This window comes from Rhincodon typus, chromosome 39 (assembly GCF_021869965.1).
Source record: "Rhincodon typus isolate 14 chromosome 39, sRhiTyp1.1, whole genome shotgun sequence".
In the NCBI taxonomy this organism is placed as follows: domain Eukaryota; kingdom Metazoa; phylum Chordata; class Chondrichthyes; order Orectolobiformes; family Rhincodontidae; genus Rhincodon; species Rhincodon typus.
This window is the reverse complement of record NC_063370.1, coordinates 173,198-197,660: the sequence shown is the minus strand read 5'-3', so window position 1 is coordinate 197,660 and position 24,463 is coordinate 173,198. Positions and strand designations below refer to the sequence as shown.

Here is a 24,463-nt window from a genome sequence, read left to right as displayed (position 1 = left end):
ATTTGAGGATTATGTAAAAGTCTTGTATTCAACCATTTACATCCTGAATAACTCCCACGATCTATCACAGTTTCAGACATTAATATTTCTGCTCAGTCAATTTTTGCCTCATCCTGTCAAAGTCATCCTTACTCAAACTTTAAAAACTGTGCTCTGTGACTCTTCCTCTCTCTTCGTCCTCTCTTGCAGTCGATTTGCTGGCTACTTCATGACCGTCATTCTCATTACGAAATGGGAAATGTTTATCAGGCCACATCCTGTTGACTCAAGAGTCAATTGTTTCTGAAAAAAATGGAGTTGTTTGTTTCTCTTGTATTTCTACAACTTAGTCTCAGTGTCCTGTCACTTTAAGAAATTGTGGCACACTAGACGAGATGTCCCTTTAAAAAAAGATCCTAGCCATTGAAGCTGATGCAAAGTACCCTGGGACTGAGGGTGAAGTTTGAATGATCATTAATCTGACCAATCATCTAATAAAACCTGAACGACCTTTAACAGATCGAAGCCAATCCGCTTGTGGCAGGGGGCGGGAGTAAAACGCACCCAAAGTTTGATGAACTTGTTTGAGGAAGTTGGGGATTGGCTGAGGTTTCCTGGGATGGTGTGAAATGGCAAATGTGGCCCAGCCTGGAGAAATTATACATCTCAACGTGGGAGGAAAGAGGTGGGTAAGGAGCAGATTGGTATTAATTGGGCATTAGAAATCCTCTCATTTCAGGATCACTGTCCTGCGTGGGGTGTTTGGAGCTGTTTGAATGTACGCTGCCTCCAAGCCTCTGTCTTTAGCAACAGGTTTTTTCCATTTGCTGTTTCAACGTTTTGTTAAACAGCGGTGTTTGTGGTTGTGACTGAGTCTGATAGTTATGTTCTATCACTAAAACCAGAAATGCTGGAAGCAGTCAAGCAGCATTGTGTAGAGAACATGTTCATGTTTCGGGTTGTGACTTCAGCGTTACATTTTTTCTGTTATTTATTAGCAAGAATGGTGAGAAAGAGTTGCATTTAGAGTGTGCCTTTCAGAACCTCTGGACGTCCCAAAGTGCTTCGCAGTCGATGCAATGTATTGGTTGTTGTAATGTAGGAAATGCTGCAGCCGATGTGCGCCGCAAGATTGTGGGAAATGATCAGCTTGTCTGCTTCAGTTATGCTACTTTGTTTCAGAAATTCCTCTTTGTCTCTTACAACAACATCTATTTATATTACACCAAGCTTCCTCATGTAGCTCAATGTGACTACTGACTTTTAAAATTCTCTGAAGGCCATTAGGCCCTTTGTTTTATTGCATTTAATGCTGCTATGTGAATGCAGGTTGTTGTTGCTCTGTGATAATTACTTATTAGATTGTCAAGGGGGAAAAAAAAGCCCTGTTCTTCTTCCTTGGAATACTGCTGTTGCACCCTGCAACTTCCCCTGCCCGCAATAAGGTGCTCATCATGACTCCCAATCTCCTTCAGAATGTGCCCCTCTCCATGTCTTCATGATTGGTCTGGAGATGTGTGACTACTGGACAATAGCTGTTAGTTTCAGTAAGTGGAACCTGTCTCCATCTTTGCCTCTGGCACAAACCCAAGATTAATAATAAATGTTTCTTTTATTTTATTCAGACTGTTGTGGATCCCATGCTGACTCCCAGGTGGGGGATGTTCTGCAGGGAGTGGGGAAAGTCCAGGTGCCCCAGTTACTTTCTCAGCAAGCACTTGATGTGACTTTCTCTGAGGAGGTCAGGGGGTGTCTGGGCATCTGCCCTCATGACCCTTTGTGTGGTTTTGGCTGGGTTCAGTGATCGGTAGTTACTCACTGTTTCATTCAAATGCCTATTTGCCATTTCTGGCCCCAGAGGGAAGCAGACTAATTGACCATAGACAGCATCACCTCCAAGCTTGATGATGCAAGGCAAAGGCAGATGAAGTGAAGAAACCAAAGCTGGTTCTATAGGAGGCGTCAATATGAAAATGCAGAATCATTACCAACAACCACCCTGTGACTTGAATTGGTTATTTTATCTGAAATTTTTGAATTTGGTAGTGTCCAGAATGTTGTAAATTACCAACTTGAGAGAGGAGCTGATTGTTTGTTGTGTCTCTACACAACGATATGATTTTGTACACCTCAATCAGGTCCTGTTGTGTAGTTGACAGTGAAGAAGGTTACCTCAGAAATGCAATGGGATCTTGATCTGATGGGCCAGTGGGCTGAGGAGTGGTGGATGGGGTTTAATTTAGGTAAATGTAAGGTGCTGTATTTTGGAAAGGCAAAACAGAGCAGGACTTGTACACTTAATGGAAAAGTCCTGAGGAGTTCTTCTGAACAAAGAGACCTTGGAGTGTAGGTTCATCGTTCCTTGAAAGTGAAGTCGCAGCTAGACAGAATAGTGAAGAAGGCATTTGGTACACTTGTCTTTATTGGTCAGTGCATTGAGTGTCAGAGTTAAAAGTCATGTTATGGCTGTACAGGGCATTGGTTAGGCCACTATTGGAATACTGCTTGCAATTCTGGTCTCTTGCTATAGGGATGATGTTGTGAAAGTTGAAAGGGTTCAGAAAAGATTTACAAGGATGTTGCTGGGGTTGGAGGGTTTGAGCTACAAGGAGAGGCTGAATAGGCTGGAGCTATTTTCCCTGGAGCATCAGAGGCTGAGGGGTGACCTTTTAGAGGCTTATAAAATGATGAGGGGCATGGATAGGGTGAATAGTCAGGTCTTTTCCTGAGGGTGGAGGAAGTCCAAAACTAAAGGGCATAGGTTTAAGGTGAGCGGGGAAAGATTTAAAAGGGACGTGAGGGGCAACTTTTTCATGCAGCAGGTGGTGTGTATGGAATGAGCTGCAGAGAAAGTAGTAGAGGCTGGTACAATTACAACAATTGAAAAGCATCTGGATGGTTATATGAATAGGAAGGGTTTAGAGAGAGATATGGGCCAAATGCTGGCAAATGGAACTAGATTCATTAGGATATCTGGTTGGCATGGACGCATTAGACTGAAGGGTCAGTTTTTGTGCTGTACAGCTCTATGACTCTATATTGATACAGTGCAGGAAGCCAAAGACAGTGTAAGTGTGTGGTGAAGATTGAAAATGACAGGTAACTGGGAGTTTGGGATCCTGCTCATGAACTGAATGGTGATGTTTTGCAAAGTTGTCACCCAGCTATCACTGGGGTGTCCAAATTTGAGCACTGTACTATGAGAAGTGCGCAGCAGACTATAAATTCAAGAAAGCATAGGATTGTTTTTTTTTGTGGGAGAAGTATTTTTATGGTAAAGGGGTAAAGGTGCTGGTGTTTGTGTTGAAATGTGCTGGAGGAAAGAGTATCAGCTCACTGGGACTAGCTGGAGGGGAAAGTAGTAGAAGAGTGTGGCTGGATATCTAGGTGGGGTTAGACATGTTGGTGGGAGATGAAAGATTCCTGGTGACAAAACAAATACAAGATAAAGAAGGTGATGAACTCCTGGTTTGAGCTAAATGTGAATCACTGAGTCAGTGTGAAAGCAGCTGAAAGTGAGGCCTTTGAGAGCAGGTAGTTCAAGGTCAGAGAGAACAGTGAAAAGTCAGTCATGATGAGTTTGGAAGGTGGGGGATGATGTGGTTCAGACGAAACGAAGATCTAGAACAGAGATAGTAGGAACTGCCGATGCTGGAGAATCTGAGACAACAAGGTGTAGAGCTGGATGAACACAGCAGGCCGAGCAGGAAAGCTGACGTTTTGGGTCTAGACCCTTCTTCAGTAAAAGAACAGTGGTGTCATCCATGAGGTGTTGAAGTTTGCAATCTTTCACAGTTGACCCGGAAAAAAGTTTTTGTTTTTTTTTTTTTTTTTTTTCCATATGATAGGATTGAATGAGGTTTAGTGTGAAGTGAAAAACTGGATTGGGACAGTTTTGAAATGGAGTGAAACTGTGCTGTTGGATACGGAAGCTGAGGATATGGATGAGATGGTGTAGGTAGTTGTGTGAATCTCAAGATAGATAGCCTCCATGGTCCCAGACAACAGTCGGTCTACTGTCTCTTGTTAAGATGAGTGGTGTTGAATTAAACTGGAGAGGCACCGTGACTCGGGTGAGGGGCAAAGGTTGAGAAGGAAGGATCCTCATGGTGACTTCAGCTGGTATGGGACTTGAACCCATACTGTTAGCATCATTCTGCATCACAAGTCTCACACTGCATGAACTCGGCTGGGGTCAGAATAGTGGTTGAGAGATCGCGCAATGTCTTGAGATATCGGTAATGGTCTGTGGATCTGTGCAAGGAATTGGTTGGAGCTAGACACTGAGCAACGGTAAGTGTCTTTTGAAAGAAAGCGACACTTAGTCACTGGCAGGGGAATCCTGGCTGATAATTTCTGCACTTTAGCCTGTGGGCACTGAAAACAAGACTGCAGACCTGGAATCTCCTTAATCTGTTAGAAGCCCATTGCTATTATTGTGTTATTTTAAATAATCCACTCATGGGACTTGAGTGTCACTGGCTGCTTCTGGCAATTATTGTCCATCCCTAATTGCCCTTTGTAAAACTGCTGCCTTGAAATGCAGCAGTCCATGTGCTGTAGTTAAGTCCACAATGTCCTTAAGGAGGGAATTCCAGGATTTTGACCCAGCGAAGGAATGGCGATGTATTTCCAAGTCAGGATGTTGAGTGACTTGGAGGGGAACTTGCAGTGGCTGGTGTTGCCATGTATCTGTTGCCACTGTCCTTCCAGATGAAAATGACTATGGGTTTCAGAGATAACAAGGTGTTGAGCTGGATGAGCACAGCAGGCCAAGCAACATCAGAAGAGCAGGAAAGCTGACGTTTCGGCCCTAGACCCTTCAGAAAATCAGAGATTTTCAGAGGTGTTGTCTAAGGCACTTTGGTGAATGTCTGCAGTGCAACGTGTGAATGGTGTACACTGCTGCTACTGGGAGTGAATTTTTTGTGGATGTGGTGCCAATCAAACTTGGCCTTTGGATAGTGTCAAGCTTCTTGTGTTGTTGGAGTTGTAATTATCCAGGCAAGTGTGGAGTATTCCATTGCACTGCTCACTTGCGCTTTGTAGATGGACAGGGTTTGGGGAGTCGGGAATTGTTACTAACTGCAGGATGCCCAGTCTGTGAGCTGCTGTTATAGCTACTGTGTATTTACGTGGCTAGTTCAGTTGAGTTTCTGGTTGATAGTAACCCCCAGGATGTTGAAAGTGGGGGATTAAGTGATGGTAACACCATTGATTGTCATGGGGTGATGCTTGAATTCGCTCTTGTCAGAAGTGGTCATTACCTGGCAATTGTGGGGCATTAATGTTACTTGCCGTTTGTCAGCCCAAACCTGGATATTGTTCAGATCTTACTGTAGTTGAACATGGACTGCTTCAGTATCTAAGGAGTTGAGAATGGAGCTAAATATTGTACAATCATTGGTGAACATCCCCACTTCTGAAGTTATGATGAAGGGAAGGTCATCGATGAAGCAGCTGAAGATGGTTGGTCTGAAGACACTACCCTGAAGAACTCTTGCAGAGATGTCTGGAGCTGAGATGACTGACAACCATCTTCCTATGTGCCAGGTATGACTTCAACCAGTGGAGACTTTGCTCGCTGATGCCCATTGATCCCAGTTTTGCTAGGGCGCCTTGATGCCACGCTCAAAGAAATATGACCTTGATGTCAAGGGCTGTCACACTCTCCTCGCCTTTTGGAATTCAGTTCTTTTTTCCATGTTTGAACCAACAGTGCAATGAAGGAGCTGAGAGGCCCTGGCGGAACCCGAACTGGGCGTCGCTGAGCAGGTTATTGCTAAGCAGGTGCTGTTTGATGGCACTGTTACTGACACCTTCCATCACTTTACTGATGATTGAGAGTAGACCGATGGGACAATATTTGGCTGGGTTGGATTTGACCTTTTTGTGTACAGGACATACCTGTGCAATTTTCCATATTGTCAATTAAATGTCAGTGTTGGGGCAGTACTAGAGAAGCTCGGCTAGGGGTTTTACAGGTTCTTGAACACAGATCTTCAGCACAATTGCTAGAATGTTGTCAGGGCGCATAGACTTTGCAATATCCAGAACCTCCCAACTGTTCGTCATATCATCTGGAATGAATTGAATTGGCTGAAAACTGGCATCACTGCTGGAGGCTGAGATGGATCATCCATTAGGCACTTCTGACTGAAGGTGGTTGCAAAGTTTTCACCCTTGCCTTTTGCACTGATGTGGCAGACTACTCTATCGTGTCTCCTCGGGTCCAGAGAGATGTGACCTTCCAGACTGGATGGGTTGCACCTAAATAACTGATTTGTCTAAAACTAAGGAACAAAAAAGTTGCAATTACTTTGATCAGTGATTTGCTGGTGCTGTTTTGGAGAATTTATACTCCTGTGGAAAGCGTGCGGGAGTCAAGAGGTAATATCAGAAACAGTGAGCTACACAAAATGCTGGGTGGGCTAGATAGCACAAAGATTAAGAATATGAAGTTAATAGGTGGGGTCAAAAATGATTAAAATCTAAGCCCAAGTTTACAGCATATGTACATGAATGCACAGAGTGTGGTAAATATGATTGAGTTACAAGTGCTGATTTCCATGTGGACATTGTGTCTATGATTGAGACCTGGTTTGAGGAATAATTGGACTAGGTATTAAATATTCCTAGACACATGATTGGTTCCTGAAATGTGGAGAGAAAATGGGAGGCTGGAGTGACTATATTGAATCAGGAGAACACTTCTGTGGTGAAAGAACATAGTCACCGAACTGGAGACAGAATTGATTTGGCTAAAACTAAGGAACAATAACGTTGCAGTTATTTTGCTTCGTGTTTTCTGTAGGTCACCAGCTAGTGGAAAAGATTTTTAGAGAAAGACTTTCCAGGAAATTATGGAGAAGTGCAAGAATTATTGATTATTTACAAAGGGCAGTTTTAGTTCTCCAAATATAGATTGGAATATGGAGTAATGTAAGGCCAGAAATGAGTAAGGTTCCTCGAATGTGTTCAGGAGACTTTTCTAAAGCGGTATGTTTCGAGTCCAATGAGGAAAAGGAGGCAATGCTAGACCTGGTTCTTTGGATCAAAGTGGGCCAAATAGATGTCCCTCCAGATGTCATTGGAAGAACTTTTCAGGAACAGTGCTGACTGTGATTAAATCTACAGTGATGATGAAAAAGGAGATTGAGCAGTCATGACTGCTCAATTATAAACTGGGAGAAGGCCAACTCCAATTGTTCACATGGAACTGGAGACAAATGCATTTGAGCTAAAGGCTTGTAAGGAAAATGGCAGCTGAATAGGTGGGCTTCTTTCAAAGCGCTTCAGTCAATAGTATATAACCTCAAGGGTCAAAGGTAGGCAAGTAAATCTTGAGCTGCCTGGGTGACAAAAGACATGGGCTTAAAGAGAATTAAATTTAAAAAAACATAATCATGACTGATGTAGAAAATACAATGGAACACTAGGCTGAATATTGAAGGTTCAGCTCATGGCACTTTATCAGTTGGCGGATGTGTGGGCAAGTCATGTTTATGAGAACAGGAAGCCAGTGGAGCGCAAGCTTTAGATGTTTCTCTTGTTGCTCTGGTACTTGGAGATCTCAACACTCTGCACCGCACCCAATCAGAGGGCTGTAGTCATGCAGAATTTCCTTACAGCAGAACCGAAAGTCTTTTGAGGTATCTCAAATTCTCCCTTTCGCTGGGGTGGGGTAACTAAGAAAATGCAGCAGTTCATGTTCGAGTTGATAAACTCTTCTGCAATAGGGTTTGGTATTTCAGTTTATCGTCCTGAAAATTAAAAATCTGCGGTCTCTGACAATCTCTCCTAAGCCTCTTTGCATTTTCCTGTCATGTTTTGCATCGTCGTCAAACTTGGAAATATTACAATTGGGCCCCCAGATCACTTTTTTCTATGTTGTTACAGATTATGAACTGCTGGGACCAGTGTTCCCTCTCCAATTTTCTAACCAGCTGTGCAAGCCCCCAAGGTCAGGGCACAGCAGCGACATCCAGAATGCTGTGATTGGTGCTGATGCCGTTTGCAGAAAAGTGTGGAGTGGCTGTGTGCACAGCTTTGGGCAACATTGAATTTTTCTTATAAAATAAAAACAAAATACTGCGGATGTTTGAGATCTGAAATTCAAACATGAAGCGCTGGAGAACCCCAGCTGCATCTGTGGAGAGAGGAAACAGAGTTAACACTTCAAGTTCAATGGAATTTCTTTATGCAGAGAACACATGAGCCTCTCTGATTTGTAGCCAACTGGAGTTTGGAAGAATGGGAAGGAGTCTCATCCCATATTTCTGGCTGGACCAAGTGAATGCAGGGTTGAGAGGTTTCCCTGGTTTGGTGGGGACTCTACCATAAGGGGTCATACTTTCAGGATACAGGTTCTTTTGGGACTGATATTGGGAGAAATGTGTTCACTCAGGCTGGTGAGCCTGTGGAATTCTCCACTTCCACAGCCTTATGGGAAAGTCACTGAAAATATTAAAGAAAGAAAGTAGATTTCTAGAGGATGAAGGCATCAGGAGAGCACTGGCCTATGGCATTGAGAGGATCAACGTCAACCACAAACATATCCAATGGTACAAGTGCTGTGAGCCAATGGCCTACACCACCTGTTTTCTATCACTCTAGTGAATCAATAGGGGTAGTCATTGGACTTCTGGAAGACATTATATATTTTTCATGATTCTGCATCCATTTTATGTATGGTGAGCCTTCTGTACGAAAGTAGCTGATAATGACAGTTGAGTGCCGTTAACACCCCCACCCCCAACCTGTGTCAGAATGCCCTATTTTGGGGGGGTGTGTGTGTGATATTGTGACTGACGTTCTCTGGTTTCCTTGAATATATTTTAGGTTCAGTTCCTCAAGACAGACTCTTACCTGGATCCCAGACTCCTTTTTCTCAAGGTAAGATACACTCATTGGTCAAGTTTCCAGTTTCTGAGAAACCGCACACTCTACAGCAGGAGTTTCTGATTGAGGATTTATTTCTACTTGTTTCCCTGCCTTTCCCAATCCAGATTTCCTGAAACAAATCTCACTGTGCTTTGTGGATTAGCTCTGCAGTGAATGGACATTGGGTGCTGGGCACACTCTGTGATATGGGGAGGGAATGTCAGACCTGACTGTTATTGATCTGATACTGTTTCTTGTGTTACAGTTTGTTGAGTGGAAGAATTTCAACGTTAAAGGATGAAACTGGAGCAGTGAGTAAAATCACAGCCCATTTCAATAAGGAATCAAAATTTGGTTCAGTAGATATTGATTCTGCATCTACAATTGAATGCTGGCCCTGAATGGGCTAACTCTACTCTGCCCAGCACTCCCCAATCTCTCTCTCCCTCTGATTTTATTTCAGATCTTTATTGATCGAGACCCTACTGTCTTCACATCCATTTTGAATTTTCTCCGCACAAAAGAGTTGGATGCCAGGTACGTCGACAGCGAACAACAAAGGGACTGTTTGGAACTGGGTCTGGTTGCGATGGTCTTTGGTGATCGGTGCAGACTCAATAGGTCAAAAGGCCTCTGTCTGCACAGTAGGCTTTCTATGATTCTGTGATCATGGATGCTGTTGTACAATTGGTCCCAGGGCCAGCTGGCCTCTGATATAACTCGGAGAGAGACCAGGTGGGCAACCCACTACCCCCCCCCTCAACAAGCCACTAACTTGGCCAGGCCTGAAGCGTTGCCACAGCAAAACCCTTCAGCCTCTGTCTGTCTGTCTGTCTGTCTGTCTGCTGAGGGAGTGGATCGTACACCCAGTTCAGAGACTGCTTTCCTTTTGTATCTAACCTGAGCTGTGCCTTTCCCGGGAGAAGAAGGAAAGCATGTAATCCCTTCCTGAAATTACAGGTGCCTCCTCAGTAACTTTCCTGCCCTCTGTCAGCCTCGAGTGTTGTGAAGTTGAGGATGTGATCGTTGTCAGGGAGGGATAGTTTTCATTCGGCACGGAGCTGATGGTGTTTATTGAATATTCAATCACTTCAATAGCTGTGGAATTGTCTGGAAACGAATTGATTTTTGGTTTCCCCAGGGATGTGAACATTGCAACTCTCCGGCATGAGGCGGAATTTTATGGAATTGCACCGCTGGGTGAGTAAGGGGGAGGGGCTGTGCAATGAGAGAGTGGGGATGAGGAAAGAGGGTGGGTGGGGGTGTGGGGAAGGGGGGCAACTGGAGCACCCTCCTTCACTTGTTGTCCAGAATCTCCAAACCAATCCAGCCATGTCCTTCTTCACTCTGACAGGCCCCTAAAATGTCTCCTCTTCTCCCCCCTCCACCCCACCAAACAGTACTGCCATAAGGATCTGGTTGATCCATGTTTTGTGATCTGGCTTGATGATAAGTATTGGCCGGGCCTCTGAAGAGGAGCAGGCGGGTTCCTAAACTTAGACTAGCAGGGTGCTGGGAATCAGGCCCGCAGGGTCAGTGAGGGGAGGTAAGTGTTATAACCAGTAAATCAGAAAAGGAGGACAGGCAGAGGCCGGTAAATGAACACTGGATTGATGGACTGAAGTGTATTTATTGTACTACAAGTAAGGCAGATGAGCTTAGAGCCTAGATCAGTACATGGGACTAAGTTGTTAAAAATATGATTGAAAGAGATAGGTTTGACTGCTCAACATTCCAGGGTTTTCTTCTTTTAAACAAGATCAAGAGGAAGGTAAGAGGTGGAGTTGCATTACTGATCAGGGAGAATGTTACATCTGCATCCAGAGAGGACATACTGGAGGGCTCATCTACTGAGGCAATATGGGTACAGATCAAAAATAAGATGGGTGTTATCACTCTGGGATTATGCTATAGCCCCCCCACCACCATCAGCCACTGAGACATTGAGGAAAAAATATGGAGGCAGATTATGGAAAGGTGCAATAAAAAACAGTTGTCCTAGTGGGTGACTTTACCTTCCCCCAATATTGACTGGGACTTCCTTAGACCAAGAGGCTTAGGCGAGGCAGAATTTGTTAAGTGCATCCAAGAGGGTTTCTTGAAACAGTATGTGGATAGTCCAACTAGAGGGCCATACTGGACCATTGTATTGGTTAATGAGCCTGGCCAGGTGACTGATCTTTTCAGTGGGAGAGCATTTTGGTAACAGTGATCACAACTCCTTAAGTTTTTAAGATCGCAATGAACAAGGATATGTCAGGACCTTGTGGGAAGATACTAAACTGGGGGAGGGCAAATTACGTCAGTATTAAGTAGGAGCTAGGTAGTGTTATTTGGGAGAAGCTGTTATCGGGCAAGTCCATATTTGACTTAGAACGTAGAACATTACAGCGCAGTACAGGCCCTTCGGCCCTCGATGTTGCGCCGACCTGTGAAACCAATCTGAAGCCCATCTAACCTAAACTATTCCATTATCATCCGTATGTTTATCCAATGACCATTTAAATGCCCTTAAAGTGGGTGAGTCTACTATTTTTGCAGGCAGGGCATTCCACGCCCTTACTACTCTCTGAGTAAAGAACCTACCTCTGACATCTGTCCTATATCTATCACCCCTCAATTTAAAGATATGTCCCCTCATGCTAGCCACCACCATCCGAGGAAAAAGGCTCCCACTGTCCACCCTATCTATCCTCTTGTGCGAACTGTTTAAAGACCTGCTGGGGAGAGTTCAAGACTGGCATGCTCCAGTAAGGAGGAAGGTCCAAGGTGGCAAGGCAAGGGACCCTTGGATAATGAGGGAGGTTGTGATTTTTCTCTCCAAAGGGAAAAAGAAGCATATGTAATGTTTAGGAAGCTAAAATCAGACAGGGCCCGTGAGGCATATAAGGAAAGCAGGAAAGAACTCAAGCAGGGAAATAAGAGCAAGAAGAGGCCACGACGTGAACTTGGCAATTAGGGTTAAAGAGAATCCCAAGGCATTTCTATTGATACACTTAAAAGCAAAAGAATAGCTAGGGACAAGGTACGACCACTCGGATAAAGGAGGGAATTTGTGCTTGGAGGCAGAGGATGTGGGCAAGATCCAATCTCCGATGTCCTCGTTCTTCAAGGACTGCAACTCCCCCCACCCCAGTGGTCGAGAATGCCCTCCATCATGTCTCCCGCATTTCCCGCAACTCATCCCTCACACCCTGTCCCCGCAATAACAACCAAAAAAGAATTCCCCCTCGTCCTCGCGTACCACCCCACCAACCTCCGGATCCAACGCAACATCTTCTGACATTTCCACCATCTGCAATCTGACCCGCACCACACTTTTCCCTCCCCACCCTTTATCTGCTTTCCGGAGGGACCACTCTCTCTGTGACTCCCTTGTCCACTCCACACTCCCCTCCATCTCCACCACACCCGGCACTTTTCCCTGCAACCGCAGGAAATGCTACACCTGCCCCCACACCCCCATCCCAAGCCCCAAGAAGACTTTCCACATCAAGCAGATGTTCACCTGCACATCTGCTAATGTGGTATATTGTACCCGTTGTGGCCTCCTGTACGTTAGGGAAACCAAGCGGAGGCTTGGGGACCGCTTTGCAGAACACCTACACTCAGTTCACAATAAACAACTGCACCTCCCAGTCGCGAACCACTTCAACTCCCCCTCCCATTCCTCAGACGACATGTCCATCCTGGGTCTCCTGCAGTGCCACAACGATATCACCCGAAGGTTGCAGGAACAGCAATTCATATTCCGCTTGGGAACCCTGCAGCCTAACGGTATCAATGTGGATTTCACAAGCTTCAAAATCTCCCCTCCCCCTACCGCATCCCAAAACCAGCCCAGCTCGTCCCCGCCTCCCTAACCTGTTCTTCCTCCCACCTCAAGCCGCACCCCCATCTCCCATAACCTCATCCTGCCCCCTTGACCTGTCCGTCCTCCCTGGACTGACCTATGTCCTCCCTACCTCCCCACCTACACTCACCTTTACTGGCTCCATCCCCGCTTCTTTGACCTGTCTGTTTCCTCTCCACCTATCTCCTCTTCTATCCGCCTCCCCCTCTCTCCCTATTTATTTCCGAACCCCCTTTCCCTCCCCCATTTCTGATGAAGGGTCTAGGCCCGAAACGTTAGCCTTGCTGCTTGGCCTGCTGTGTTCATCCAGCATTGCACCTTGTTATCCTAAGTGAGTACTTTGCATCGGTATTCACCCAGGAAAAAGATATGGAGGATAGTGAGATTTGTGTGGTGCATGCTAATATGCTTGGGCATTTTGAGATCAAGAAAGAAGTGGTGTTTAAGGTGGATAAGTCCCCAAAGCTCAATGGTATCTACCCCAGGTTACTGAGAGAGGCAAGATAGGAGATTGCTGGGGCCTTGCCCAAGATCTTTGTATCCTCGATAGCCACTGAAGAGGTCCCAGAGGACTGGCGAGTCGATAATCCAGAAACTATAGAATGGTGAGTCTATCATTGGTGGTTGGGAAGTTACTGGAGAGAATTCTTCAGGAGTGAATTTACATGCATTTGGAAAAGCATGGCCTAATTAGGGACAGTCAGCTTGGCTTTGTGCAGGGCAGATCATGTCTTACTAACTTGATTGTATTGTTTGAGTGGTGACAAACGTGATTCAGTGTAGAGCAGTGGATGTTGTCTACATGGCTTTTGACAAGGTCTCTCATGGTAGGCTCGTCTAGAAGATTAAGGCGCACGGGATGCATGGTGACTGGGCCGCATGGATTCAGAATTGGTTTGCCCATAGAAGGCAGTAGTGGTGGAAGGGTGTTTTCCGGCTGGAGGTCCATAGCTAGTGGTGTTCCGCAGGGATCCATCCTGGGACCTCTGTTTCTGATATATAAATGACTTGGATGAAAATGTAGATGAATAGATTAGTATGTTTGCAAACGATACAAAGATTGGGGGAGTTGTGGATAGTTTAGAAGGTAGTCAAAGGATACAGAGGAATACAGATCAGTTGCAGGTATGGGCAGTGAAATGACAGATGGAGTTTAATCTGGGTAATTGTGAGGTGCTACACTTTGGGTGATCAAATGTTAAGGAAAAGTATGTAGCTAATGGCAGGACTCTGAACAGCATTGATGCACAGAAGGATCTTGAGGTTCAAGTCCATGGCTCCCTGAAAGTGGCCACACAAGTAGATAGGGTGGTAAAGAAGGCATATAGCATGCTTGCCTTTTATTGGTCAGGGAATTGAGTTCGAGTCAGGATATAAAGCTGCAATATGATAAGACTTTTTGGTTAGGCCACACTTAGAGTATTGTGTTCAATTGGGGTTGCCACATTACAGGGTGTGCATTTAAGGGGAGAGAGGGAAAGTTGCTTTGACACTGATTGGAGTCTGGAATGCACTACCAGGGGTGGTGGTGGAGGCAGATACAATAGGGACATTTAAGGGACTTTTGTATAATCTTTGTGCTTAACTAAGGAATGGAGGGTTATGGACCAAGGGCAGGCATAAGGGATTGGTTTAATTTGGCATAGTGTTTAGCACAACACCATGGGCCAAACAACTGTACAGCATAGGCCCTATGTTTTAAGGAGCTAATGTGCACATAGAGCCTCAATTTAACATCCCATCCGTAAGATGGTGCCTCTAGCAATGCAGTACTCTCAGAGCCTTGGGTGCAAATGTAACTAAGAGGCTATGTTCTGCATCATCGTCACTGTCCCTGCAATACAAAGAATGATCCTACCCATGCCAAAGGCTGGGCCTGTGGTGGAACTACCCCTGTTGGAGTTTCACATTTTCATATCTTGTTTCCTCTTCCCAGTTCGCCGACTAGAACTATGCGAGGATTTGGAACGCTCATCCTGTGGAAACGTTCTGTTCCATGGATACCTACCTCCACCAGGTTCGTTCGTTCATTCACTTTGCTCCTTGGTTTTCCCAACATGCTGGTGGCCAAAGAGGTTACTGAATGTGGAGTGCCAGTGTGGGGGCAGTGAGCATAGTGGGTCAAAGGAGCTGAATTATTCATGTGGTTTGACTTCCCTCCATTGAATAGGCACTGGGAACACAGTGAGGAACCATTGCCATATCTCTCTCCTTGATCCTTTTATTTTGACATTTTTCTTTTGTCTGCAGTGATTCCAACGATGAGGCAGAATCGACACAGCCTTGCTGGACCACAATTTGTGGGGTCCCGGCAGGAAGCTGCAGATCGTGTTCCTGTACGAAGGAGCAACACCATGCCACCTAACCTAGGCAATGCTGGCATCCTGGGAAAGCTTCTGGAGCAGCGAGGGAATGGTGGGTACAAGGTCATCACGCACCACTTGAACACTATTTCGGAAGTCTATCAACAAGTCTCTATCACGCCACGCCGCTCCTCCTCTCCTCTCCTCTCTATCCCCAAAATGCTGGTCCTGAGGCAGAGAAGGTCCTTGCTCGATTGTGACTGAATTGCATTTGGCCTCGGCAGCCAGGACCCTGTACTGGAACTGAATTCTGTGCCTGATCTATTGGGGTGGAAATAGGGTATGTGTCCCCCACTCGGGGCCTGGTGATATTGACTGGGACTTGGAGGAAATGATCCAAGAGCAATTTGCCATTATTGTTGCCACTAGGTTTAAAACCAGAAACGGTTGTAAGTGACTGCAATCCCAGAGGGACATGGGCTGCTCACTTGTTGGAGAGGGTTGACTGGTGAGTTTAACAAGAGGTGCAACACCAGGATGGTCCCTTCATAGTGACCTCAGCTGGTATAGGAATTGGTGCTGTTGGTGTCACTCTGTATCACAGCCACCGAACTAATGGAAATGAGGGGGCATAATTTTAAGGTGATTGGAGGAAGGTATAGGGGAGATGTCAGAGAGGTTCTTTCCTCGGAGAGTGGTAGGTGCGTGGAATGCAATGTTGGTGGAGTCAGATACCTTGGACATTTAAGCAACTCTTGGATAGGCACATGGATGATAGTAAAATGTAGGGTATGCAGGGTAGTTTGACCTTCGAGTAGGATAATAGGTCGGCACAACATCGTGGGCCGAAAGGCCTGTACTGTGCTGTACTCTTCTATGTCCTATCCCCAGGTTTCAAAACCATAAAGCTGTTGTACTTCAATCTCCAAGGAGGAATGAACATCACAAAAGTAACAGACAGTACTCCTCCTCCTCCTGGTTATTGATTTTAACTCTCGAGACTTGTATCACTGGCAAGGTCTTTTATATTTGGTGTCACCTTTTTGTGAGTATCTACCTGTGGCCTGTGTGGGTGTCTACACCCATAGCCGTGACTGACTGTCACAATCTCAGTACTGGCTAAGTAACAGGGAAGAAACTCCAGCTGTTTCCATGCCTGGAGGGTGGTGTGCGACTATGAACTAGAAGTAGTGGGAGATGAGCTGTTCTCCGACAAGGAGAGCATTACATTTTGGTTGGAGACTTTGGCCAAGGCTGGTGATGGTCAGCTGGCGGCGGTGGTCGCCCTACATCTGGTTCAAATTGTCTCTCATGCACAGACCTTGTAGAGTTGCATTGAGCTCAGTGCAGCCCAGGGATGGGGGTCGGAATTCTCCCAGGATCTGCTTACCATTTCCCAAATTGCTCATGGGGTTTGCTGACCGAAATGAATCGAGGTGCAATCAAAAGGAGCATTCCAGCCCTGGAGCTAGAGGTACTCAGCTGGTTATTTGGATTTCGAGCGAGTTCACTCTTGGCCCTAACTGCATCCTTCCATTTGGCACAGGATTGATAGCCAATCCCGGAATGGTGCGGATTGTCCGAGGACATCACAACTGGATTGCTGTGGTCTACACCCAATTTGTGGTGTGTTACAGGTGAGTGTGCAAAACCCAAACAGTATCACTCATTCTACCCCATAATCGCCTCAGCTTTCCTCTTTGGGCTGAAGGGTCATTCTAAGCCATCATGCCTGTATAGCCAAAACTCAACTAAATTTACGCTAGCCCCACTTTTTCCAGCATTTTGCCCAAAGCCTTGAATGTTATGACTTCTTGAATGCTCATAAAAGTGCTTTACAGAAGTTATGAAGTTTTTTTTTTTTACCTCCCCTCCCAGGCAATGCATTCCAGATTCCTGCTGTCCTCTGGATGAGAGGGAATTCTTCAAATCCCCTCTAAATTTCCTGCCTTTCTTCTTTAAAATAATGACCCCTTGTATTTTCCCTTCAAAATAAGGGGAACAGCAGCTTGCTATCAACCCTATTTATGCCCCACATCATCTTATAGATCTCTATCAGGTTCCCCCTCAATCTTCCCTGGTCCAAAGAAAACAACACTTGGGGCTATCCCTCTTCCTGGGGGCCTTTTGCGGGAGGGGAGGGCCAGGCCGGGCTGGGCCCTCCTCTGCCAGGGGTGACCTACCACCTCCAGCCCCACCCCAAATCCCACTCCTGCCTGGGACCTGGTCAGAGGCCAGGCCTGGCCTGGCCTGGACCTTAAGTATCTGAGGTCAGGATTTTACAGACACCCTCCTTGTTGGCTCCTCAATCTCTTCTGTTTTTTGTCTCTCTCAGACTGAAGGAGTCATCTGGCTGGCAGCAGGTATTCTCCAGCCCACGGTTAGACTGGGTCATTGAACGCGTGGCACTGAATGCTAAGGTCTTGGGTGGTTCCCTGGGTGACAACGACAAGATGGTGGCTGTGGCCTCATGCAGCGAGATCATTCTGTGGGCCATTCATGAAGGCGGCACTGGGAATGAGATTGGTATGATGCTTTCATCCTGACCCACTGCTTCACAAGCAAATGCAACTTGAATAATGTCTGCCCGTTTTCTGTCTTCCGGTCTCTGACGGCCTGCCTCTGCTGGCCTGCTGTTTCAGCTGTGACATGCAATCATTTATGCCAACTGCTGGGTCATAGAATTACCAGGTTGCAGAAGAAAACCATTCAGCGTTTGTACTGTCTTACTTTGCATTTTAACTGAATGCAAGTCTTCTACTTTTCCCCACTTCCTTTTTGCGTTGTTTCCATTTAATAACCATCCGATACCATTTTGAATGCCTCCATTAAATATGTCTCCTCCACATTTCCAAGCACTGCACTTCATACCCGAACTACTTGCTGTGGAGAAAAGGATTTCCTCACTTTGTGTTTGTGTTTGTTTCTTTTGCAAAACACTCTACAACTACAAAGAACAAAGACAATTACAGCACAAGAACAGGCCCTTCAGTCCTCCAAGCCTGCGCCGATCAAGATCCTCTATCTAAACCTGTCGCCTATTTTCGAAGGATCTGTATCCCTCTGCTCCCTGCCCATTCATGTATCTGTCTAGATACATCTTAAATGATGCTATCGTGCCCGCCTCTACCACCTCCCCTGACAATGCGTTCCAGGCACCCACCACCCTCTGCGTAAAGAACTTTCCACGCATATCTCCCTTAAACTTTTCCCCTCTCACCTTGAAATCGTGACCCCTGATAATTGAGTCCCCCACTCTGCAGGGGGGGACAAAGCTTCTTGCTATCCACCCTGTCTATACCTCTCATGATTTTGTAGACCTCAAATCAGATTCCCCCCTCAACCTCCGTCTTTCTAATGTAAATAATCCTAATCTCCTCAACCTCTCTTCATAGCTAGCGCCCTCCATACCAGGCAACATCCTGGTGAACCTCCTCTGCACCCTCTCCAAAGCATCCACATCCTTTTGGTAATATGGCGACCAGAACTGTATGCAGTATTCCAAATGTGGTCGAACCAAAGTCCTATACAACTGTAACATGACCTGCCAACTCTTGTACTCAATACCCAATCCGATGAATGAAAGCAGGCCGTGTCCTTCTTGACCACTCTATCAACCTGCGTTGCCACCTTCAGGGTACGATGGACCTGAACACCCAGATCTCTCTGTGCATCAATTTTCCCCAGGGCTTTTCCATTTACCGTATAGTTCGCTCTTAAGTTGGATCTTCCAAAATGCATCACCTCCCATTTGCCTGGATTGAATGCTATCTGCCATTTCTCTGCCCAATTATCCAATCTATCTATATTCTGCTGCATTCTCACAGTCCCCTTCACTATTTGCTACTCCACCAATCTTAGTGTCATCTGCAAATTTGTTAATCCGATCATCTATACTGTTCTCCAGATTACTTGTGTATATCACAAACAACAGTGGTCCTAACATGGATCCCTGTGGAACACCACTGGTCACAGTTCTCCATTTTGAGAAACTGCCTTCCACTACAACCCTCTGTCTCCTGTTGCCTAGCCAGTTCTCTATCCATCTAGCTAGTACACTCTGAGCCCCATGCAACTTTACTTTCTCCATCAGCCTACCATGGGGAGCCTTACCAAACGACTTACTGAAGTCCATGTATATGACATCTACAGCAATTCCCTCATCTATCAACTTTGTCACTTCCTCAAAAAATTCTATCAAGTTGGTAAGACATGACCTTCCCTGCACAAAACCATGCTGCCTATCACTAATAAGCCCATTTTCTTCCAAATGTAAATAGATCCTATCCCTCAGTATCTTCTCCAGCAGCTTCCCCACCACTGATGTCAGGCTCACAGGTCTATAATTACCTGGATTATCCTTCTTAAACAAAGGGACAACATTAGCAATTCTCCAGTCCTCCGGGACCTCACCCGTGCTCAAGGATGCTGCAAAGGTATCTGTTAAGGCCTCAGGTATTTCCTCTCTCGCTTCCCTCAGTAACCTGGGATAGATCCCATCCGGACCTGGGGACATGTCCACCCTAATGCCTTTTAGAATACCCAACGCTTCCCCCGCCCCCGCCCTTATGCCGACTTGACCTAGAGTAATCAAACATCTATCCCTAACCTCAACATCCGTCATGTCCCTCTCCTCAGTGAATACTGACGCAAAGTACTCATTAAGACTCTCACTCATTTTCTCTGACTCCTCGCATAACTTCCCTCCTTTGTCCTTGAGTGGGCCAACCTTTCTCTCGTTACCCTCTTGTTCCTTTATGTACGAATAAAAGGCTTTGGGATTTTCCTTAATCCTGTTTGCTAAAGATATTTCATGACCTCTTTTAGCCCTCTTAATTCCTCATTTCAGATTGGTCATAATTTTCCGATATCTTCCAAAGCTTTGTCTGTTTTCAGTCACCTAGACCTTGTATATGCTTCCTTTTTCCTTTTTGCTAGTCTCACAATTTCACCTGTCATCCATGGTTCCCTAATATTGCCCTTTCTATCCCTCATTTTCGCAGGGACATGTCTGTCCTGCACTCTAATCAATCTCTCTTTAAAAGCCTCCCACATATTAAATGTGCATTTACCCTCAAACAGCTGCTCCCAATCCACATTCCCCAGCTCCTGCCGAATTTTGTTATAGTTGGCCTTTCCCCAATTTAGCACTCTTCCTTTAGCACCACTCTCGTCTTTGTCCAAGAGTATTCTAAAACTTACGGAATTGTGATCACTATTCCCAAAGTAATCCTCTACTGAAAGTTCAGCCACCTGGCTGGGCTCATTCCCCAACACCGGGTCCAGTATGGCCCCTTCCCGAGTTGGACTATTTACATACTGCTCTATAAAACCCTCCTGAATGCTCCTTACAAATTCTGCTCCATCTAAACCCCTAACACTAAGTGAATCCCAGTCAATGTTGGGAAAATTAAAATCTCCCACCCTGTTGCTCCTACATCTTTCCATAATCTGTCTACATATTTGTGCCTCTATCTGACGCTCGCTGTTGGGAGGCCTGTAGTACAGCCCCAACATTGTTACCGCACCCTTCCTATTTCTGAGCTCTGCCCATATTACCTCACTGCTCGAGTTGTCCATAGTGCCCTCCTTCAGCACAGCTGTGATATCCTCTTTGACCAGTAATGCAACTCCTCCACCCCTTTTACCTCCCTCTCTATCCTGCCTGAAGCATCTATATCCTGGGATATTTAGTTGCCAATCTTGCCCTTCCCTCAACCAAGCCTCAGTAATAGCAATAACATCATACTCCCAGGTACTAATCCAAGCCCTAAGTTCATCTGCCTTACCTACTACACTTCTCGCATTAAAACAAATGCACCTCAGACCACCTGTCCCTTTTGCGTTCATCATCTGCTCTCTGCCTACTCCTCCCCTTGGTCACACTGACTTCGTTATCTAGTTCATTACAGGCTTTAGTTACCGTCTCCTTACTGTCCACTAACTTCCTCATTTGGTTCCCATCCCCCTGCCACAGTAGTTTTAAACCCTCCCCAACAGCGTTAGCAAAAGCACCCCCTAGGACATTGGTTCCAGTCCTGCCCAGGTGTAGACCATCTGATTTGTAATAGTCCCACCTCCCCCAGAACCAGTCCCAATGTCCCAAAAATCTGAACCCCTCCCTCCTGCACCATCTCTCAAACCACTCATTTATCCTACCTATTCTTTCATTTCTATTCTGACTAGCACGTGGCACTGGTAGCAATCCTGAGATTACTACCTCTTAGGTCCTACTTTTTAACTTGGCTCCTAACTCCCTAAACTCTGCTTGTAGGACCTCATCCCGTTTATTACCTATATCATTGGTGCCTATATGCACCACAACAGCTGGCTGTTCACCCCCTTCAGAATGTCCTGCAGTCGATCTGAGACATCCCTGACCCGTGCACCTGGGAGGCAACATACCATTCGGGAGTCTCGTTTTCGACCACAGAAACGCCTATCTGCTCCCCTTACAATCGAATCCCCTATGAGTATAGCCCTTGCACTCTTTTTCCCACCCTTCTTTACAGCAGAGCCAGCCACGGTGCCATGAACCTGGCTACTGCTGCCTTCCCCTGGTGAGCCATCTCCCCCAGCAGTATCCAAAACCATGTATACCTGTTTTGGAGGGAGATGACCGCAGGGGACACCTGCACTGCCTTCCTGCTTTTTTTCTTCTGCCTTTTGGTCACCCATTCCCTTTCTCCCTCAGCAATCCTAATCTGCGGTGTGACCAATTTGCTAAACGTGCTATCCACGACTTCCTCAGCATCGCGGATGCTCCAAAGTGAGTCCATCCGCAGCTCCAGAGCCGTCATACGGTCTAACAAGAGCTGCAGCTGGACACACTTCCTGCACGTGTAGGAGTCAGGGACATCAGCCGCATCCCTGAGCTCCCACACTGAGCACGAGGAGCATAACATGGGTCTGGAATCTCCTGCTGTTTTTACTCTTAAGCTTGGCTTAGTCCTACTATAATATCAAGTATAGATAAATGAAATGAAAAATTTTTTACCGATCACTGTACTTACCAGCACATGCTTTTTTTTTAAAAAAAAAACAAGAAAAGCCTTACCTTAGCAACACACCAGAGTCTCTTTTTTTTTGGTTGGAGGAGGGTGGGTGGGAGACACTACACGTGTAGTGTCTCTAGTTTAGCCACTGCCCAAATATATCAGTTCACTCAACATCCCAGAGCGCAATACGACCGCTCCCAATCAGCTCCGCTGCCGAAATGAAGAACTTACCTTCCCGGCAGCCCCCGGTCCTTGCTCTCACCGCTCCCGCTGCGAAAATGGAGGCCGCTGATTCCACGAGGTAAGTCTTTTAAAATGAAAAGGTCACCTTCCCAGCAGTCCCCTCACACTCTCTCCCGACTCCCGCCGCTGCAAAACTGTGCCATCTCCTTCATTCATTTACATGGAGCAACTTCTTTGTCCAGACTCCTTGGATTTTGAAAGCCTCTATCAAATCTTTTCTTGGCCTTCCCCTTGCCAAGGAATACACGCTCCAAACTTCTTCATTTATTCCTCATAATTGAAGTTTTCAATCCATGGAAGAATTCTGAGGTGCAGAAGAGGGCTACCAGATATATTCACATTCTTCCTATAGCATGGTGCACAGCTGGTCATAATACTCCAGCTGAGGTCTAGCCAATGTCTTGTACAAATTCATCATACACTCCCTACTCTCTTACTCTGCCCAATTCATAAAACCTAGGGTACTGTTTGCGTTAATGACAATATTCACACTCTGCCTGTCTTGGCACCTTTTTAACAACTCCTATCCACCCAGGTCGATTTACTCCTGTATGTATAGAACAGTCCCGTTTATTTTATCTTGCATCCCCTTGTTGTTCATACCAAAGTACGTCACACATTTCTAAGTTTAAAAACCGAAAGAACTGCGGATGCTGTAAATCAGGAACAAAAACAAAATTGCTGGAAAAGCTCAGCAAGTCTGGCACTGTCTGTGAAGGAGAAAACAGTTAACGTTTCAGGTCCAGTGACCCTTCCTTAACTGATGGTGGCTGGGAAAAAGTCAGTTTATATGCAGAAAACAGGAAGGTAGGTGGGGTAGGGAGTAAGCGATGGGATAGAGCCCAAAGAGAGAGAAAGACAGTTGGACAGACAGTTGCTAACGATCAGGCTGGGAGGGTGAATAGTTGTAAAGGGGGACTGTTAATGACTAACAACAAGGGGTGTGTAGTGGCAGGCTATGTTTTAACAAGGCCTGGTGTGTGGGCTGGGGGTAGGGGGCTGGGACATGGGAGACTTTAGGCCCTGAAATGATTGAACTCGGTATTGAGTCTGGAGGGCTGTAGGGTCCCCAAGAGGAAAATGAGGTGTTGTTCCTCCAGCTTGCATTGGGCTTCACTGGAACACTGCAGCAAGTCAGAGACTGAGATGTTGGCCAGGGAGCAGGGTGATGCGTTGAAGTGGTAAGCAACAGGTAGTTCAGGGTCTTTTTTGCGAGCAGAACATAGATATTCTGCAAAGCAGTTGCCAAGTCTACGCTTTGTTTTCCCCAAAGTAGAGGAGACCACATTGTGAGCAGCGAATGCAGTAGACTAGATTGTGGGAAGTGCAGGTGAAGTGTTGCTTCACCTGGAAGGTATGTTTTAGCCCTTGGATACTGAGGAGGGAGTAGGTAAGTGGGCAGGTGTTGCACCTTCGGTTACAGGGGAAGGTGCCATAGGCCTGTGGGGAGGTGTTGGGGGTGAAGGAAGTGTGGACCAGGGTGTCCCGGAGGGAACGGTCCCTGCGGAAGGGAATGTGTGTCTGGTGGTGGTGTCTCGCTGGAGATGGCAGAAATGGCATCTGATGATCTTCTGGCTGTGGATGCTGGTGGGATGGTAGGTGAAGGTAAGGGGAACCCTGCCGCTGTTGCGGGAGGGAAGAGAAGGGGTGAGGGCGGAGGTGCGGGAGATGGGTCGGACCTGGTTGAGGGCTCTGTCGACAACGGAGCTGGGGAATCCTTGGTTGAGGAAGAAGGTGGACATTTTGGAGGCTCCCTTGTTGAAGTTGGCCTCATCTGAACATATGCGACGGAGACAGAGGAACTGAGAATGGGTTGGAGTCTTTACAGGAAGTGGGGTGAGAGGTTCAGGTAGCTATGGGAGTCAGTAGGTTTATAGTGGATATTAGTGGCCAGTCTATCCTTAAATGTCGAGGAAGGGAGGAGTCCGAGATAGAACAGGTGAAAGTGAGGGCAGGGTGGAAATTGGAGGCGAAATTGATGAAGTTGTCTAATTCCAGACGAGAGAGGGAAGCAGCATCGATGTATTGGGGAAAGAGTTGTGGGTGGGGGCTGGAACAGGACTGGAACAAAGAATGTTCCACCTACCCCATGAAGCGACAGGCATAACTAGGGCCCATGCGGGTACTCATGGCAACCCCTCTTACCTGAAGAAAATGAGAGGAGTTGTTGAGGGTGAGGACAAGCTCGGCCAAGCGGAGGAGGG

At 46.2% G+C, this 24,463-nt stretch overlaps 1 protein-coding gene across 4 annotated transcripts in view; it reads left to right on the top strand.

Moving 5' to 3' along the window:
- Positions 1–496: 496 nt before the first annotated feature.
- shkbp1 (SH3KBP1 binding protein 1) overlaps positions 497–24,463 on the top strand; it is a 36,224-nt gene continuing 12,257 nt past the window's right edge. Inside the window, exons 1-10 of one of the 4 annotated variants that reach the window (XM_048618279.1) lie at positions 534–664; positions 7,879–8,672; positions 8,821–8,874; positions 9,128–9,173; positions 9,326–9,399; positions 10,004–10,062; positions 14,652–14,732; positions 14,966–15,130; positions 16,565–16,655; positions 17,354–17,544. In XM_048618279.1, coding sequence (XP_048474236.1) covers positions 8,647–8,672; positions 8,821–8,874; positions 9,128–9,173; positions 9,326–9,399; positions 10,004–10,062; positions 14,652–14,732; positions 14,966–15,130; positions 16,565–16,655; positions 17,354–17,544 — 787 coding nt within the window. In that variant the 5' untranslated portion in view covers positions 534–664; positions 7,879–8,646. The other 3 variants (XM_048618278.1, XM_048618280.1, XM_048618281.1) reach the window with 3 other exon arrangements.